At 50.1% G+C, this 19,110-nt stretch overlaps 2 protein-coding genes across 51 annotated transcripts in view; one reads left to right on the plus strand and one right to left on the minus strand.

Annotated features, from left to right (window-relative positions):
- Positions 1–85: 85 nt before the first annotated feature.
- TMDD1 (transmembrane and death domain 1) lies at positions 86–5,634 on the plus strand. The gene has a single exon (XM_077192668.1). It carries the CDS (start codon positions 514–516, stop codon positions 1,237–1,239), a length of 726 nt encoding a protein of 241 aa, XP_077048783.1. The 5' UTR covers positions 86–513; the 3' UTR covers positions 1,240–5,634.
- SCN8A (sodium voltage-gated channel alpha subunit 8) overlaps positions 2,528–19,110 on the minus strand; it is a 58,372-nt gene continuing 41,789 nt past the window's right edge. For 2 of the 50 annotated variants that reach the window (XM_077192664.1, XM_077192663.1), the window contains exons 21-27: positions 17,305–17,427; positions 13,566–13,850; positions 12,949–13,002; positions 12,506–12,643; positions 11,725–11,829; positions 10,550–10,820; positions 2,528–9,516 (exon numbers count right to left, since the gene is read on the minus strand). In XM_077192664.1, the coding sequence (XP_077048779.1) occupies positions 8,369–9,516; positions 10,550–10,820; positions 11,725–11,829; positions 12,506–12,643; positions 12,949–13,002; positions 13,566–13,850; positions 17,305–17,427 (2,124 nt within the window). In that variant the 3' untranslated portion in view covers positions 2,528–8,368. The remainder of the gene's footprint in view (positions 9,517–10,549; positions 10,821–11,724; positions 11,830–12,505; positions 12,644–12,948; positions 13,003–13,565; positions 13,851–17,304; positions 17,428–19,110) is intronic. The other 48 variants (XR_013185906.1, XR_013185895.1, XR_013185886.1 and 45 more) reach the window with 48 other exon arrangements.

The raw sequence follows: 19,110 nt of genomic DNA on the forward strand, positions 1-19,110 counted from the left end.
GGTGGCAGAGGTGTCCCAAGGAGCGGAACTGTCCCCGTCCCGCCGCTCCAAGGTGGCTCAGATGGCTGCTCGATGGCTTCTTGCTCGGGTTTGGTTTATTTTAGGTGATTCCTGCCAGAGGTGCTGGCAGGGGGGACACCAGATCCAGAGCCCGGCCGGTGCCAGCTCAGTTCAGTCCCACGGAGGAAGGGCAGGATGCTCCAGGGGGAGGAGGATTTGGGACAGATGGACAAATGTCACTGCCAGCCGTGAAAGTGCCCCCGAGCTCCTCCTGGACAGCGCTACAGCGCTTTGGTCGGCCCCTGCTGGGGATCGGGGACACGTTTGGTGTGTCCCCATGTCCCTACAGCGCCAAACTTGGGAATTTGGGAATGCCAGGAGGGCTGCCAGGCTGGAGGGACAGGGGCCACCGCTGTAGGATGCGACACTGGACAACAGACCCAGGACGGGGAACTCGTCCTGGAGCTGCTCTGTGAGGTCAGGGGGGTTCCACGTTCCTGGGACGATTCCCCGATGCCCAGGGGAACCCACGCTGGCACCCGGACGATGCTGGCACCGCTGGGGCTCGTCCTGCTCCTGCTGGCCCTGCGTGGCCGCGCCGATGACTCCGTGGCCGCCTCCGTGGGCCGGCACAGCCTGGGCCGCATCGCCGAGCTGCTGGCCGGCCCCGAGTGCCGCCAGCTGCAGGCAGAGCTGAACAGCCTCGAGGAGGAGCCGGACATCCCCGAGCTGGAGGAGCCGGGGGCTCTCTCCGAGGAGGAGGAGGAGGAGGAAGAGGAGGAGGAGAAGAAGCCCGCCCGCCGCCGCCGGGGCAGCCGCAGCAGCCGGGGATGCTCGGAAGCGCTGCGGCGCTGGCTGGTGACGGCAGGAGAAGCGACCACCTGGGACCGCCTGGTCCGCGCCCTGCACCACATCGGCCGCTCCGACATCGCCCGGGAGCTGGGCAAAAACCTGAACCAAGACCGGAGCCTGGAGCTGCGCCGGAACGTGGAGGGATACAGGAGGAGCGTGCAGCATCTGAGCTCGGCGCAGCTGCAGCCCGCGGTGCCGCGGGGCAGGAGGGCTCCCCTGGCCGCCGTTCTGCTCTTCCAGCGCCGCCGGCCCCCCCGCTACAGCCGCGGCCTCCTGGGCTGGGTCCGCCCCCTGCTCCTGGGCGTCCTGGGAGCCTTCGTGAGCTCCGTGCTCCTCACGGGCACCGCGATGTATTTCTGCCACTGGAGGAGGCTCCTGGGCACCTGATGCTGGTGTGGCACCGCCAGGAGCTGCTGGAGGGAAAACCAGACCCAGTAAAGCCTCGTGGAGGGGTTGGCATCCAGCCATGGGCTCTGTGTGTTCTCCTGGGCGGGGAAGGGTCTGTGCTGGGCTCATCCATGGTGAGGTGAGCACCAGGCACCCGCAGCACCCCCAGGTGCTGGGCTGGAGGTGTCCCTGTCCCTGTCCCTGTCCCTGTCCCTGTCCCTGTCCGTGTCCCTGGGTGCCAGAGCTCCCCGTGGCAGGGCTGGAGATGGGCAAAGCTCCCTCGGCCGCGTCCTCACTGGGTCCCCCCCAACAGGAGCCTCCAGGGCTCCTGAGTGCTTGGAGGAGCCAAAATTCCTCAATTCCAGGTGAAAAAGGAGCACAGGGCCAGCACTGGGATTCTCTGCTGGGTCATCAGGCTGAGCCAGTACCTGGGGTTAATTGTTCATGGGTGAGAGATTAATTGTGATGCCCATGAGCTGACCAAGGGCTGTGGCAGAGGCATTTTGTCATTTTGTGCTGCTTGGGGACATTTGGGATGGCAGCTCTCCTGAACCAGAGGTTTGGGGGGGCTCTGGGTTTGTCTCTTTCTCTGGGTTTAGGTTTTTCTCTTTTTTTGGCCGTGTCACAGCACAGAAGGGAGCCCGAGGAGCTGCTCAGTGCCAGGGGTGGAGGGAGAGGAGGGTGGTGATGGATTTCTGTGCATATTCTGTGTTAAACACTCTAAAAGGTCAATTGAGCCAGGATTCTGTGGATGTGGTCAGAGCCAACGGGGCAAATGGAACAAGGCCTTTCTTCCAAATTCAAAATTGAAGTTGGGGAAACTCTGGGTGAACACCAGCTCCTGTGTGAAGCAGGGGGCGTTGGATGGAGTGCTCCCCATAACCACAGGGCTGCTGTGGTTGCAAATTTCCCTGGAAATTGCAAATTTCCCTGGAAAAAAAAAGTGAAAAGAGCTGCAGGAATGGGGCAATGCAAGGGTGGTGGTGGCAGGATGTGTCTCCCAAAGCTGCACTCCCCAAAGCAGGAGCCAGAACACGCCGGGATGGGGCTGGGATGAGCTCTGCCTTGTGCCTGGAGGGGTTTCAAAGCCATGACCTGCCCAAAGAATTCCTCTCACCCCCCAAATGATTCCTGGGTTCTCCCTTAGGGCAGGGGTTGGGGTTTGACCCCCACATTTCAGACCAGCCCCACTTTGCAAAGCCACCCCTGGAGTCCTGCCCTGCCCCGGGAGCCGTCTGAGCTGAGGGTTTGGGGCAGTGAGGGGAACAGAACGACAGGGCAGGCAGGAGAAGTTGTTAAAACAAGATGGACATACCTCTTTATTGCAAATTCCAAAGTAAAAAGATGTACAGTACAAAGGAACTCAAAAGTTCAGCCATGGAACTCCCAGCCCGTCCCTCCATCGCCTTCCTCCACCCTCCCCCAGCTGCCTCCTCCTTCTCCTCCTCCTCTCCCCGGGTAAAACACAACAGAGAGGGAAGCCAGGGGTGGGAGGGGAGCACGGGGCCAGCGCCAGCGGCCCGAGCAGGTGTCAGAGGGGAGAAGTGGCCCACAGGGTGTGGGGCTGTCACAGCAGCATTTGGGTCACCCCTGAGTGCCCCACGGCGCCTGCCCACAGCTCTGGGACCCTCAGTGCAGCGCTCGGGCGCCCGCGAAGCCTCACAACACCCCTGTGAGGTAGGGAATGAGCCACCACGGTCACAGGCGGGGACAGCTGGGAATCCTCCGTCCCTGCGCCCAGTTAAACCAGTTCAACCAGTGTGTGTGACACGGGGGAGGTGCGGGACGGCACAACCGCGCTCTGGCTTTGCCTGGACCGGCCTCAACTGAGCAGCAAAATTCACATCCTGTTCAACAAACTGGACCAAAACTCATCATTATGTTTTCTACGAAAAATAATCCCAAAGTGACCTAAAACTGAAATATCAAAAGCAATTCCAAGGTGGTGCCTCGGCCATTCAGCTCTGGGTTAAATCTGCCTTTGGTGAGGCTCGTGCCCAGCTCAGCCCTTCTGGCCAGGAGTGGGGTGGGAAGGGGGGCAGGCAGGTGCTGGGGGGCAGGTGGGGGTCACCCGTGGCCAGCGCCAGCCCCATTGAGGGCCCTTGAGCCCCACTGAGCAGCTGAGCCCGTCCTGTCACTGCAGGGCATGGATCCCTTTGAGGGTTGGTGCGAGGAGGGGAAGCCCAGGGCAGGGGGGGATTCGGGGCCTTTCTTGGGTTTTTTAGGGCAAGGGATGGGGGGCTAGAGGTGAGGGCAGGGGGCGTTACAGGTGAGGGGTTAGGGATGGGGGTTATAGGATGAAGGGTTGAAGGTGAGGGGTTATAGGATATGGGGTTACAGGTGAAGGGATACAGGTGAGGGGTTCAGGTGAGCAATTACAGAGTGAGCCATCACAGAACAGCATCCTCCCCTGCCAGAGCAGATCCAGCACGGAGCATCCTCACCTGCCTGGGGTCCTCACCTGCCTGGGGTCCCCATCCTCACCTGCCTGGGCTCCATCCTCACCTGCCTGGGGCCCTCACCTGCCTGGGGCTCCATCCTCACCTGCCTGGGGTCTCCATCCTCACCTGCTTGGGGCCCTCACCTGCCTGGGGCTCCATCCTCACCTGCCTGGGGTCTCCATCCTCACCTGCCTGGGGTCCTCACCTGCCTGGGGCTCCATCCTCACCTGCCTGGGGTCTCCATCCTCACCTGCTTGGGGCCCTCACCTGCCTGGGGCTCCATCCTCACCTGCCTGGGGTCTCCATCCTCACCTGCCTGGGGTCCTCACCTGCCTGGGGCTCCATCCTCACCTGCCTGGGGTCTCCATCCTCACCTGCCTGGGGTCCTCACCTGTCTGGGGTCCCCATCCTCACCTGCCTGGGGTCCCCATCCTCACCTGCCTGGGGCCTCACCTGCCTCAAAGGGAGCCCCAGGCAGGCACTGACCCCACAGCCCCAGCAGGGCTGAGCCACCTGACACCTTTAACACCAAAAAGCTTCCAACAGCTCCTCCTGCGCCTCACTCTGCTCCCCAAAACCACCCTAAAATGCCTTGGGGGGAGAGCCCAGAGGGGCAGGAAAAGGGGAGGAGGGGTGAGAATAACTGGGACACCAAGACAACCTTCCCTTGTACGGTGAAAAGGGAATTTATTTCATTTATTTCAGTTTATTTCATTTTCTTTTGGCTTATAGTAATTGTTAGTCATGTTGGGTAAGACCGGTATGAGCCACCATGCAATTTCTAATACACTAATCTTCACTATTGAGCTTTTACAGCTTGAACAGGTTGTTGGCTTGTTGGTTTTTTTTAAATTTTATTTTATTTTTGTAGCAGAAAAATCATTCCAACTCAGGTGTGGCCTCTACGGAACACCACGGGGTTACCTGAATTTTTTTTTTTTTTTTTTTTTTTCCCAACATTGGCTTCTATATTTTCAGAAAAGGTGAAGAGGAAAGTGAATAAAGCAGCTTGGACTGGCATTTCTTCAACGCCCTCCCCTCCATACTTTGGGAGTCACAAATTAACCCAAAAAGGGAGGATTTTAGAGGTGGGGGAGGGAAGGGAACTCCTTGGTGTGGTTGTGAGTTTTGGCTGCACCTTCCTAACAACACCACCCCCCTTAATTTGCTCCCAAAACCCTGAATCCAGAATGGGAATTTGGTGAAAAACACGTCAGAATTTGGAGATTTGGGTGGGACAGATCCCTGAGGCTCCTTGCCCAAAATTTCCTCCAACCCTGGCTTCACCCAGTGAAGACCCAACTCAAACATCTGCCCTGGGGAGGAAACCAAAGGAGAAAAACATCCCCAAACACCCCAAACTCCTTTTTTTGTTTGAGCAGAAGAACCAACTGCAGCCAACAGGAAGCTGAAGAACCTCCTCCCTCCCCTTCCTGCTGCATCTCACACTGACAAAACATTAAAAAAATAATATATATACAGAGTTTGGAGGGACTTTTTTTATTTTAAAGTCATTGAGCAGCTTCATGAGTTGCCAGCACAAACGCCAACGCACCGAGCGTCACCTACAAGACTCAGCCCAGCCTAGGAACAATTATGAAATTCAGCCAAATCTTGCATAGAAGTGGTCGACTTATTGCACATTGGAACCCAAAAATAGACACTTTTGCTGCTGCAAATACTACTTGCAATAAAGCTTTTGTTGAAATCTATTTTAAAGGGGGTTAGGTTTTCGTTCGGAATTTTATTTTTGTTGTGGGTTTTTGGTTTTTTGTTTTTTTCCTTTGGGGGACATTTCCTGGCTATCTAAAATCTAAGGACAACAGAAAAATCTTAAAAAAATAAAAATAACCATGGACAATGGCATAAGCCAGAAGCCATTCTATAATTTTTTTTGTAGTTCTTTGTATTTACAAAAAGGCATGCCAATAAAATAAAATGATATATTACAGTATTTATAATATTCTCTTAAAAAGTTCAACCACACTTTTCAGCTATTTTTTTTTCCTTTTTTTTTGTGCTGTTTACAACGTAGCCTGTACATATGTATGTAGATTTTTTTTTTCCTTGTTGTTTGTTATTATTTTTATTATTTTACATCCCATCCTGGGAGCAATGGGGGCAGGACAGACGAGGTCCCTGCTGTGAGGCAGAGCTGGGTGCCCCACAGGACGCCCCGAGGATGCCAAGGTGGCACAGATGGCTGCTGGATGGCTTCCTGCTTGGGTTTGGTTCATTTTGGGTGGTTCCTGGCATTTTCTGGGTTTATGGGATTATGCAAACTGAGGTTCATCCTCCTCCCACCAAGCTCTGGTGTGTTGGGGTTGGTTTTTCCCCCCCTGCTTTGGGTACCCTTATTTTGGACGTCACCCCTGCAGTGACCCCTGGCTTCTCCTCCCCGGTGCCACCACCCTGAGGGGACACCCCGACCCCAATGGGGCTGGCCTGGGACGGGCTGAGGACACCCCAAGAGGGAGCTGGGGCTGAGGAAACAGAAAACAGCCCAGACCTGGCCCGTGATGCTGCTCCTGCTGCAGTGAGAGCAGCCCAGAGCCACCCCAGGGCTGCCGGGGGCAAGGGTGGGAAACAGGGGGGAAGGTGAAGGCACCTGGGCCCTCCTGGGCTGCAGACCCCAAAACCCTCCTGGCCACCAGGACCAGACCCCAGCACCCCATGGGCCAGCTCTGCACCCCCAGAGCAGGAGCCACGATGGCCACGGGGCAACCAAGGCTGGGCCCTGACCCCAAGGGTGGGCCCTGACCCCAAAGGTGACTCCTGACCCCAAGGGTGGGCCCTGACCCCAAAGATGACTCCTGACCCCAAGGGTGGGCCCTGACCCCAAGGCTGGGCCCTGACCCCAAAGGTGACTCCTGACCCCAAGGGTTGGTCCTGATCCCAAGGGTTGGTCCTGACCCCCAAAGATGGGTCCTGACCCCAAGGCTGGGTCCTGACCCCAAAGGTGACTCCTGACCCTAAAGGTGACTCCTGACCCCAAAGGTGACTCCTGACCCCAAAGGTGGGTCCTGACCCCAAAGATGGGTCCTGACCCCAAAGGTGACTCCTGACCCCACGGGTGATTCCTGACCCCAAAGGTGACTCCTGACCCCAAAGGTGACTCCTGACCCCAAGGGTGATTCCCAACCCCACCCTCCACCCCAGGAGTGCTGTGGGTGAGCTCCCCAAATTCCTACCAGCAGAGGTATCGTGCTGCTTTCTCGTTGTTTTTGAACGTTTATCTCTACCAAAAGAAGTGTCTACGCTGCAGGATGGAGGCTGAAGGATAATTAATATTAATGCTAAATATTGCAGGATACAACTGACCTTGCTGGCTGGTTGAAGCCCTAGGTTTTGGATTTACAGTGACATGGATAACAAGCCATTCCCAGATTTATCCTCTCCCCTTTGGTGAGGTCCAGAGCAGCATTTTGGAATTTTGTTCTGTTTCAGTGTGCAAAAAACCATGGCTGTATGGAAAAGAAAGTCAAAGTTGTTAAACAGACACACACAATTCATTCACCTGCTTGTTCTGTTGGGGGATTTTGTGGTTTTAGAGTTAACACTGAGGTTTTGTTGGGTTGGTTTTGTTTTTTGTTGTCTTCTACTGGCAGGTTTATGGAAGATTCTCTATGAACTGGGAGTACTGGTGCCGGGCAGGAGCATCACTAAGGTTTCTCTCCAAAATACAGTGTGCGGGAGATACTCAGTGGAGTGCCTCGAATTTATGGCTTCACACACCTCTGTGGACAGGTGACTGCGTGTCCCCTGGTTGTGGTTCCTCATGCATGGTCCCTGGTCATGCCGTCATGCAAAAATCTGCAAAATTCTGCAAAAATCGCTTCTAGGCGTTAACGAGCACTTTTTGTTTTCTTTGGGGGGGGATCAGCCCGAGCTGGCTCCAGGCTGAAGGTGCCCGACTGCCCCATCTCCCAAACCAAGTAAAGCCCATGTAGAAAGTAGAATGCAAATAATAAATCTCAAATAAACTATGGTAACTCAGTGGGCTTAATGGGTGCTTTGTTTTGTTCTCTCTTTTTTTTTTTTTTGTTCTACTTGTTTTAACTCTTTTTTTTCAATTTTTTTCCTCTTTTTTTTTATTTTATCTTGCTGCTTAACTAAACGCAAATCTAGTTTTGCATGAACAAACCCATTGACATTGTGACTCCTGGGTTTTCTTCTGAGAATAATCAACAAAATGGGAAAATAAAATCCATTTGGGGCTGCTTTGGAAAATACATGAATCCCAGCAGCGGGTTTTGTTGCTCTGTGTGTGTTTGTGTGTGTGTGTGTGGTTTATTTTGCTTGTTTGTCCTAAGTTGCATTGACTGATGTGGAACATGCAGTATCCACCTGCCCAAACAATAGAAAATCCTTTTTTTTTCCTTTTTTTTTTTTTTGTGTTTAAATGTTTGTTTACAGGGTCCTTTAAACAGGTGGTAGGTCACTGCTTTAGATGCAACGCTGTCACACAGTAAGCAGACTATGTTTGGTATAAGATCTTCAGGTAAGTGTCTCCACAGCTGTTCTGTATTGATATATTTCAGGAAGTTTGTAAACAATCTTTTTTTTTGTTTGTTTTTTTTTCACTTGCAAATATTTTAATTTGTACAATTCTACTATTTTTTTTTTTGTTAATTTTTTCCTCTCTCTCTCTCTCTGTGTGTGTGTGTGTGTGTGTGTGTGTGTGTGTCTCAAGACTTGGCCGCCCTGCCGTCTTTTTGTCTCTTGGCCTTTTCTCTCCTGCCCTCCTCCGCCCGCTGCTGTTTCTCCTTCTCGGGTTTGGTGACGCTGTCGTAGGACGGCAGGGACGCCGTGGAGGGGGTGCCCTCCTTTTTCTCCCTGTTGGCTCCCCCGTTTTCCAGTTTGGTGGCGGCAGGCCTCCGGCTGATGAAGCCCCGTCGTGCCAAACGAGCCCTGTAAGCCCTCTGGATCACCACCGCCGACACCTCCTCCTGCTTGCGCCGCAGCGTGGTGGTGATGGGCTCATAAGACACTTTGGAAGGGTTGGAAGCCACAAACCTCTCCTCCATCTGCTGTCTCAGGATATCCAGCTCCCCGCTGTCCCCCAGGACACGTTTGGTGAAGGCAAACAGGATGTCCAAACAGTGGATCCTGTCCCCACTTACCATAGGAAGGTCCATGGCGATGAGTTCGATGGTGTTGGGCTTCGGGACGCGCAGGGGATGCTCCAGGGCGTCGGCGAAGTCCGCCAGCTTGCTGTACTCGATGAACTGCGTGGCGTCGGGGTCGAACTTCTCCCAGATCTCGTAGAAGGTCTCGAAGTCGTCCTCGCTGAGCGGGTCCGCGCTCTCCTCCGTCGCCACGCTGAAGTTCTCCAGGATGATGGCGATGTACATGTTGACCACGATCAGGAAGGAGATGATGATGTAGCTCACAAAGAAAAATATCCCCACCGAGGGGTTCCCGCAGTCCCCCTTGAAGCCGCTGCCTGGGTGCTCCTTGTCCAGGTCGCAGTCCGGGGGCCGGTTCAGGATGGGCAGCAGGAGCCCGTCCCAGCCGGCCGAGGTGGTGATCTGGAACAAGCAGATCATGCTGTTGCCAAAGGTCTCAAAGTTGAACATGTCGTCTATGCCGGCCTCGTGCTTGACGTAGGCGAAGTTGGACATGCCGAAGATGGAGAAGATGAACATGACCAGGAAGAGCAGGAGGCCGATGTTGAACAAGGCAGGCAGGGACATCATTAAGGCAAAAAGCAGCGTGCGGATCCCCTTGGCTCCCTTGATCAATCGCAGGATGCGGCCGATGCGAGCCAGGCGGATGACTCGGAACAGAGTGGGGGACACGAAGTACTTCTCAATGATTTCAGCCAGGAACATCCCTAAAGGAGAGAGGCAACAGGTGTGACAGGGGAGACGCACAGGCTGCCGCTTCCTCTGGGCTCAGTGGTGCACGGGACACGTGGAACTGCGTGGGTGGATTGTTCAGAGGGGGCCTGGGATGGAGGGGTCTCGTGTTCAGGCAGGTAAACGCTCCTGAGGAGCAGGGGAGGGACAGCTCTGATCTCTGCTCCTTGTGAGCAGTGAGGGGACAGCTGGAGCTGTGCCAGGGGAGGGATAGCAGGAGAAAATTCCCAGAGGGTTCAGGCAATGCCCAGGCTCCCCAGGGAATGGGCACAGCCACTGTGAGGTTGTGCATATTTTGCAGATTAGATGCTAAAAACCTCAAAACCTGTTGGAGGAAACACAGATTTAACATTCAAGCAAACTGCAAACAATGTGGAAAGGCCTGTGCTGTGGCAAGAAGCACTGTAGGGGTTACTGAGCGTTAAAATATTCTGATTAAGTGACTGAAACTTCACATTTTTACAGACAGAGCAATTGTCAAGTGGTTTACCCCACACAACTGGAATATTAGAACAGAGGGAAGGGGCATCAGTCAGGGCTTCATAAATAAATTCAGATAAATTCTGCCACAGTGTCTTCCCAAGGCTCAAAGAGAACCTTGAGGTCCTGGTACCTACAGATCCCTTTCAAAGACATGTTCTACCCTAAAAATGCCAAACCAGCCTGGCACTCAATGACCTCTAAGTGTGGAAGTGGTTTTACAGGAACTTCTGTGAGCCAGAGAGAAGTTTTATAGGAGGATCCACATTTACCCCTGAAAGAATTTCCTACCAAGGTAGTTGACACAGAAACCAAGAAAAAAAGAAGGATAAATCAGAGAAATTCCAATGAGCACTTTGTTTGTCTCTCGTGACCAGTGAGCAAAGTACAAACTTACGAGCTTTGTAAGAATGTACAGAAAGCATGCACGCTAAAATAAAAACGGGTTTGAAGCCTTCTGAAAATGCAGTTGTGCTGCTTTGCGTTGTCTCTGTCTCAGCCACGAGCTCTGAGAGGTGTCACACTTACCCACGATGGACAGAATCACAACCACGAAGTCGAAGATGTTCCACCCGATGGTGAAATAGTAGTGCCTCAAGGCGAACATCTTCAGCACGCACTCACAGGTGAAAAAGATGACAAACACAAAGTTGATCCAGTAAAGGATGTCCTCCATCTGCTTGCTCTGCGTGTCTGTCTCCACCATCATGGTCACCATGTTGAGGCAGATGAGCATCATGATGACGATGTCGAAGGCTTGCTGAGTGACAAAGTCGAAGACGGCTCCTTGGATGCGGTTCTGGGGAGCAGGAGAGACAAGGAACCAAGTCTGAACAACAGCCATGGAAGTGTGGAATGGTTTGGATTGGAAACATCCTTCAGGTGATCCCATTCCACCCCCTGCCCTGTCCAACCTGGCTTTGGATACTCCCAGGGGCACCCACAGCTCCTCTGGACAACCCAAGCCAAGGCTTCACCATCCTCACAGGGAGGAATCTCCTCCTAATTTACCATTAGCCAACAAATTATTGCACCACTGGTGGAAAGAGGGACGAGGATGTAATTGTGTCAGTATTGAATAAAGCTTTCAAGGCAAACCCTGCCCACAAGCCAGTCTGGTTAGGGCAAAGGCAGAAAATGCAATTATCTATAGCCCAACATGCTGCTCCACCTCTGCTAGCAGCACCTCCTGCTCTCTGCTGGGCCTTTGCAGTCACAGCTGGGGAGAGCAGCCAGATCCTTGCACTGATGGGCACCTGCAGGAGAACCCAGCCCCTCTGGTGTCCTGGCACCAGGAGCAGGATGCTTTATCCATATAGCCCCTAAAGGACTCAACCCAATCCCCCTTTTTGGCTTTCTGAGGGATCCAGAGCCCTTCAGAAACCAGGGAAATGAGCTCAGTTCTCCACCAGCAAAGCCCCCAAGGCTGGATGATTGCCAAAGGTTCTCCTGCAAGTGCCAGGAGGCTCCTACTCCACATCTAAGGCCTCTCAATCAAGTTAAGTTCTGGGATTTCTTGGTTCAGGTGATGAACTGATTAACACCAACCCCAGGACAAGTGTTTCCACCTTGGCAGGTGACAACTGAGTTACAGTGACAAAACCAGGGTGATGAGGGCCCAACATGAGCTAAAACTAGGGATGATTTTGGAGAAAAAGCTCCTTTGAAATCTCCTCCACAGGTTTATCCTCTCATGTACTCACCAGAGGTCGGGGAATGGGTTTTTGAGGCTTCTTTGAGCCCAGTTTTTTCATGGCGTTGTAGTACTTCTTTTGTTCTTCTGTCATGAAAATATCTTGACCTCCAAAGTAAAGGGGCAAAAGGAAAACTGGTTACAATCAGCTCATGAACCAGAAGGGGAAGGAGTAAAGCCCAGCTCAGGTGAGACCTGCCAGGTGAGAGGGTGGTGGCAGCTACCTCAGACAGAAATAACTCACACCAACACCCAGGGTGCACTGCTCTTAATCAAAAATAAAATTTTACATTTCCTATAAATTGAAATTTATGGTTTTCATTGCACTGCCTCCTTTCCCACCCCTCTCTTCCCTCTGTGGTGAGGAGCTGTGAGGGCATTTCCAGGAGCTGCAACCATGGAAATCCATCCCAAATTAGAGCTTCATCCTGGGGTATTTTAAAGGGACAATGGTAGAAACCCAAATTCACAACTTTTTTTTCAAAGAAAAGCAGGATTTGAGACAGAGACAGAGGCAAGGAAGACATCTTGCTTCCAGTCTGTATTTTAGTCAAGGCATTAAAAAAAACCCCAAAACGCATGAAAATCTAGGGAAAATGTTTAATCTGGCTGTAGTTTAAACCAAGCATGTCATGCTCAGCCATTCCTGTGAGGCACCAAGAGGCCCACAGCTCTAAAAAAGGAGCTTTGTGCCCCAAAATGACTTTATTTTGCAGAAAACCCCACCAGCCTGAAGAGCCAACAGTCTTGGAACAGGTCTGAGCTGGAATCAGCAAACACAGATCACTTATCTTTTTCTTTTGTTGATTGAAGTTGTCAATGATGACACCAATGAACAAGTTCAGGGTGAAAAAGGAGCCAAAGATGATGAAGATAACAAAATAAATGTACATGTAAATGTTGTCCTCGTATTTGGGCTGCTCTTCTTGCTGAAGGGGAGATAAGAAAAACAACAAAGAACATTTCAAAGACATCATACAAGCACAGCCAAAATGAGATTGGTTGTGTTTCCAAATCATCAAAGATCAAAAATCAGTTGCAACAAAAAAAACCAACCAGAAGAACCTGCTCTTTTTGGGATTTTCTTCAGCATCTTTTAACTCATCAGACCCCCAGAGCAAAGGAAGCAACCCCAGCATTAAATACTTGCTACAAACACAATTCTACAACTTTTACTCTCGATTTTAGCAAAGCAAAAGAGCAGATAGAAACAAGGGGAGTTTTGCCAGGTTACCTTTCTGGAATCTACAGCTGCATACATGATGTCCATCCAGCCCTTGAATGTAGCCTGGCAGAGAAAACACAGAGACAGAATTCACCCAAAATATAAGAATGATGCCAGCTCTGTCAGGGACTCCCTGGCACTCTTGATGGCCCTGTATAAGGATCTTTAATATTACTTCAACATTTCTCTTTTCATTTCATCTAAATCACATTAATCAAGCTCAAGGAGTCAAACCTCACAAGGTTCAAGCAGGCTGAGGGTGAGGGGGGGACTTGGGGCCTCTTATTGAGACCCATAAATTAGGAAAGAGAATAAATATAAAATGGCAAATTCATTCCAGCCCTAACCCCAGTGGATGCTGGATTTCAGAGAGAGGGAAACCCATAAAAAATTTACCAGGAGCATTTGGTATTTCCAGCCCCTCAGTTTGGGGTGTCTTAGAGCTCCAGCCCCTCAGTTTGGGGTATATTAGAGGGGGGATGCAGCTCCAGCCCCTCAGTTTGGGGTATATTAGAGGGGGGATGCAGCTCCAGCCCCTCAGTTTGGGGTATTTTAGAGGGGGGATGCAGCTCCAGCCCCTCAGTTTAGGGTATTTTAAAGGGACAATGGTAGAAACCCAAACTTACAACTTGCAGCAGAGCCAGATATCCTGCCCCAACGTTGTCAAAGTTAATTTTCACATTCTTCCATCGGATCTCCGTGGAGTTGGGTGGCATCAGAGCCTCGCATTCTGTCTTGTTGTTAACAACATCTATCTCAAAGCGATGCTCAGCTGTTTCATTAAAGCAGTAATGATATTTCCCGGCAAACAGGTTAACCCCCATAATGCTGAAAATCAGCCAGAAGATAAGGCAGACCAACAAGACATTCATAATGGAAGGGATAGCGCCAACCAAGGCATTGACAACCACCTGTGTTGGAAGGGGTGGGAAAAAGTTTCAGTATAAAACACGAGGCAGGAGACAGCAAGCAAAAGTACAGCTGTTTTTGGGGGGGAATGGGGGAGGCCGCTGACATTGGGCTGGGCATTGATCCGTGCAGAAACGGGCAGTAAATTTGTGGCAAGCTTCAAATTCTGCTTCAAAGGCAAGCAGGGAAGCTGTGTTTTCAAAATATGTGTTTGTATTATGATTATTATAATGTATATTGTATTAAATTATATTTTGTATATTGTATATAGTATATTGTATGTATTATGTATTGTATATAGTATATTATATATTGTCTATTGCATATTATATATTGTATATTGTATGTTAGATATTGCATACTATATATTGCATATTGTATATTATATTATGTTATATTACATTATATTATATTACATTATATTACATTATATTATATACATAGTGTATATAGTATATAGTATATAATACGTATATATTTCAAAATAATTTCTCTTTTCAAGCCACATCGTTGGATTTATGGAGTCTAGACTCTTTGTTCGTCAACAAACCAATTATTTTCTGTCATTTTAACTGCCCAAAGGCAGAGGGGGGCTCAGACTGTCGTAACAAACAGGCTCCTGATGGAATTTTCTCAGAGCCAAGTGTGAGGACACTTCAGCTCCTGGGTTCCAGAGGTTTTCCCAGCCAGCAGCCCCTGCAGCCATTCCCCACGTTCAAACAGGGCTGTTTTCACTCGGGGCCTGGTCCTGCTCCCTGCACGGGCCCAGGACCAAGCCCAGCATCACTGTGGTCACACTAAAGCACGGACTAACACCGAGATCATACTGTGGACTAAGCAAGGCCAGTCGTGTAGTCCCAGGCAGAGAGCTGAGCATGCAGCCTGGCGGGCTCACCAGCACACAAAAGCCACGGTCCCTCCTCCACAGGGCAGCAAACGCTCGGCAATGAGGATGGGTTTTGTCAGAGCTCATCTCTTCCTAATTTTAGCCCTTCACGGTTTGGGAGCGCCGCGTCCCTGAGCATCCCCGGCCACCACACGGCCAAATGTAAGCTTTTAATAGAGGCAGGTCAGCAGGATGTTAAATCTTTTATTATGATCTCCTAATTTAGATTCCTTTAATAGATGAACATAGCTGAACCAGCTGCCTTAGTTTTGAAAGGCAACTCAACCACACACGGGGACTTGGGAGGCCCCGAGGGTGGAACATCAGCCACGGCTCCTCCTGGTCCTTCTGCTCTCCTTGCTGGAAGCCACCACCACCCGTGGCCACCACAGCAGCTTGGACTGGGCTGGGAGGTCTGGGCTGCTGGGAGGTGTCCAGGGGGTGGGACTGGATGGGTTGTAAGGTCCCTCCCAACCCAAAGCAGTCTGAGATAGAAAAACGGAGGGAAAATGAAGACCACAGTGGTCTAGATGGTGAATCCTCCATTCCAGCTGGTAAATGATGTCAGGAATTCATCACTACAGCCAGAAGGGTACAGGTGAGAGCCCCAAAAGGCTGCAGGTGGATGCCTTTGCTCTCGCTCTCCCTTCATCCCAACAGGATGCTCAGCTGCTGGACCAGCAGCACTTATTGGGTCACATCTTCCTACAAATACATTGATTTATTCCATTGATTTATTCCAGCTACCACGTGAAGCAAAAGAAGGGTAATATCCTCCTGCAATATGGTCCTTTCTGGTTCATTGAATCTACAGAGCTTTCCAAAAGGAGGCAAAGGAGGAGCGTGGCTTTTGTGTGCAGACTGACAAGAACACATGCACATCTCACAGCATCACTATCAAACTCCCTGACCGAGCTCAGAGCAGACCAAGCTCCTGGAAATGCAGATTGCTATGGAGGAGAGAAAAGCAAAGAACTACAGTTTCAGTCTCCTTTGCAAAGGCATTTCAGATCTTTTGAATTGCTCTGGTTGGACGGGGCACTGACACTTGTCTCCAAAACAAAGGAAAGGTAATTGGGCCTAGGGAGCTGACAGGGCTGCAGTCATAACCATCAATTTTCCCGTGGTGAAAATCCCCCACTTGAGGCACGAGAATTTCCTGCCTGTACATCAGAAATCTTCTCCCCAGCATGGCTTAAAACTAGCTTTTAGTTTCTCCAGGTTTAGTGCTAGGCCTGTTCTTTGTGATCAAACTTCTGGGTCAGACCCAAACCCAGCCCAGCAAAAGCTCCACCTTTGTGTGAAAGGAAATTTTTCTTCCTTTGTGCCTCTGCTGTGGATTCAAATCTAGAATTAAACTCATGACACAAAGAAATAACAGCAGGAGAAGGTCTTAGAGAGGAAACGCCTCCCTTGGATTTGGAGCTCAGGTATTTCTGTTACTTCCCAGGGAGTTTGAGGAGCCTCCTCAGCTCTCTGCTCCTCCTGGGCTGGATTCTGGGCTCAGTTATGCTCCAAAGATCAGGAGGATCCAGGTGGAATTGCCCCACTCAGACCCTGAAATAAAACTGTGACTGCTATTCCCTTCCCTTATTATTTAAAATATGTGATTTTTTTCCTCTGGTTATGATCTAACTGGGACTTAGTAAAAAACCCCACATTCTTGTTCTAAGAGCACCTGGGAAATCCATTGATATGAAATACCCTTTATTTCAGTTTTTTACCATTTTTTTTTATGTTCTTAGGAGACTCTTTCAATCCCAAATGGGGAAAGAAGCACCAAAATGTCAGAATATTAGTGGCAAAGCGGCCAGACACTGCAATAATTGAAACACCCAAGGGAGTGGTGCCAATTCGAGCTTGTTTAAGTTCAATGCTTTGCTTGTGCTTTGTTCTGGTTCCACAGTGACAGGACAGGGACCAAAAAAGCATGGAAAAAAGGAAGGGGACAGAAAGGAAAAGCTTCACTACCAGACAAGGCTGCCAGTCACCACCAGACTGGACCGAGAACAACAAGGTGCAACAAGAGGAATGAAACCAAAGTTTTCAAAGAGCTGAGCTCCCCCCAGTCCCTTCCTGCAGCGACCCACCAGAGGCAGCAGCCTTTTCCCCCTGGTTACTTTTTTAAAAACCCCCTCTCAGACAGAATCTTTCAATCCAATTCCACCAACAGCCAACACCTGGAGACCCTGAGGTGGTTCCAATTCTGCTTCTTTGCACCTGGTGATTCTCCCTAGGTAAAAAAAAAGTTACAGCTGAGAAGCCCCTCGGATGCTCGAGGTCAAAGCCAGGCCAAATGAGAACAGCCAAGTGTCAACATCGGCTACAAATGGGTGGTTTGGGCCAGTAATTAATGTAATGAGGCAGCTGATGCATCTCCCTTTGTTAGAGGGGAGGGTGCAGCGGTGGGCAGGGTGAGGGTACATCCACATAAAGGTGATCAAGTCAGCAGCTGCATCATGATTCTGTTTGGAATTTTCTTTCCACCGGTTTTGATCAGTTCTAGCATGCTTTCAAAAATAAAATGCTCCACGGGCATGCAGAAGGATCAGCTGCTAATGGCATCTTACCCTCATCCCCTCAAATCGGGACAACGCTCTTAAAGGCCTCAAGGCTCTTAGTGTCCTAAGGGATTTTATGGCACCTAGTTCCGAGTAGCCCAGGGCATTAGCTATAAGGCTGACTAAAGAGACCTACACAGAAAATAGAAAAAAAATAGAAAAAGAAACCAGAAAAAAAATAGAGAAAAAAACAAAAACAAAAAAGAGAAAGAAAGAAAACAAAACAACAACAACAACGAAAAAAAAATACAAAAAAAAAGAAATTAAAAAAAAAAAAAGAAAAAAAGAAAAAAAAAAGGTTCCAGACTGTTAGATTGGATCCCCTAGCCCTGATTGCCCAGCCCAGGAGCCACCTGGGCCGCCCCAAATACCGAAGCCATGACACCAGCTGCCTACTTCACTTGACTGAACCGACCTGGAAGGAAATAATGCAGTTGAGAAAAGACCAAGAGGGGAGAGATCAGTGAGAGAGAGAGAGAGAGAGAGAGAGAGAGAGGCAGAGACACACACGGAGAGGGGCTGTTGGAAGGAAGAGCCCAAACGATGACAAAAACCTTACCCTCGCCCTTTACCGGCTGCAGGGATCCCGGCGGCGCCCATGAAATTTAAGCCAGACAAATGTTAAAGGTACCTATGAGAAAGAATACAGATAAATACACACACTGCACACCTGGGCCAAGCTCTGCACAGCCACCGCGGCGCTCTGGGAACGCTGAGCCTCAGCCCAGCTCCTCCTGCCTCAGCGCCCCAGCCTGGGGCAGGTGTTGGACCCCATCGGGTGAAGATGTTCTGAAAATGTTACATGAATAATTTTAATTTGTTTTTTTTTTTTTTTTCCCGTGAATTGGAAATTTTAAAATGTAGTAATTTTCAACCAAATTGGCTTAAAATAAATAATAATAAGTAATAATTTTAAACCAAATTGGTTTCAAATACATTATTTTCTCTCTGGTTATGAGCTAATTGGGATTTAGCACAAAATTCCACATTCTTGTTCTAAAAGCACCTGGGAAATCCATTGATACGAAATACCCTTTATTTCAGTTTTTTACTGCACTTTTTTTTTTTTTTCCTGCATGTTCTTAGGGGACTCTTTCAATCCCAAATGGGGGAAAAAAGCACCAAAATATCAGAATATTAGTGGCAAAGCAGTGAGACATTGCAATAACTGAAACACCCAAGGAAGTGGTGCCAATTCAAGCCTGCTAAGTTCAATGCTTTGCTTGTACTTTTCAAACCAAATTGGTTTAAAACCAAATCCCCAAATTTCCGGGAAATTTGGTTTTAAACCAATTTTGGGCTGCTGATAAGTAGAAGGACATCACTGCCATGGTAGGGAAACTTCCTCAAATGCCTCCCATGCAAAACCAGGACAGTGGCACACAGAGCAGCTCTGCTTTCTGCCTGCTCTGACAGTGATTCTGTTCTAGAGCTGTCCAAATTCCTGTGCTGAACTACAGCATTTCTGATCCCTTTTCCAAGGCCTTTCCAACTGGCCCAGTACAGCCCAGTACAGCCCAGTACAGCCCAGTACAGCCCAGGGCTTCACCGCACGCTCCTGCAGCTGCTGAGGTTGGGACTGGGGGAAAAGCCAGGAAAAACAGGGATGTGATGGGGGAAAATGGGATGAAACAGGATTGGGATGAGGGAAAATGGTCACCACGCCTGGGGACTCCCAGGAACTGCTGTTCCCAAGGTTTTTTCCACATCCCAAAACCAGCATCTCCTGTTTTCCCAATTTTTTCCCAACCCCAGCTCCAGAATTCTCCATTTTCTTCCAGTCCAGGTGTTTTCTCCCTTTTTCCCCATCTCAAT

The sequence above is a fragment of the Agelaius phoeniceus genome, chromosome 35, assembly GCF_051311805.1.
Source record: "Agelaius phoeniceus isolate bAgePho1 chromosome 35, bAgePho1.hap1, whole genome shotgun sequence".
Taxonomy (NCBI): domain Eukaryota; kingdom Metazoa; phylum Chordata; class Aves; order Passeriformes; family Icteridae; genus Agelaius; species Agelaius phoeniceus.

Bases quoted from the DNA above. Each gene is read 5' to 3' on its own strand.
- TMDD1 (XM_077192668.1), top strand. From the start codon at position 514: ATGCCCAGGGGAACCCACGCTGGCACCCGGACGATGCTGGCACCGCTG.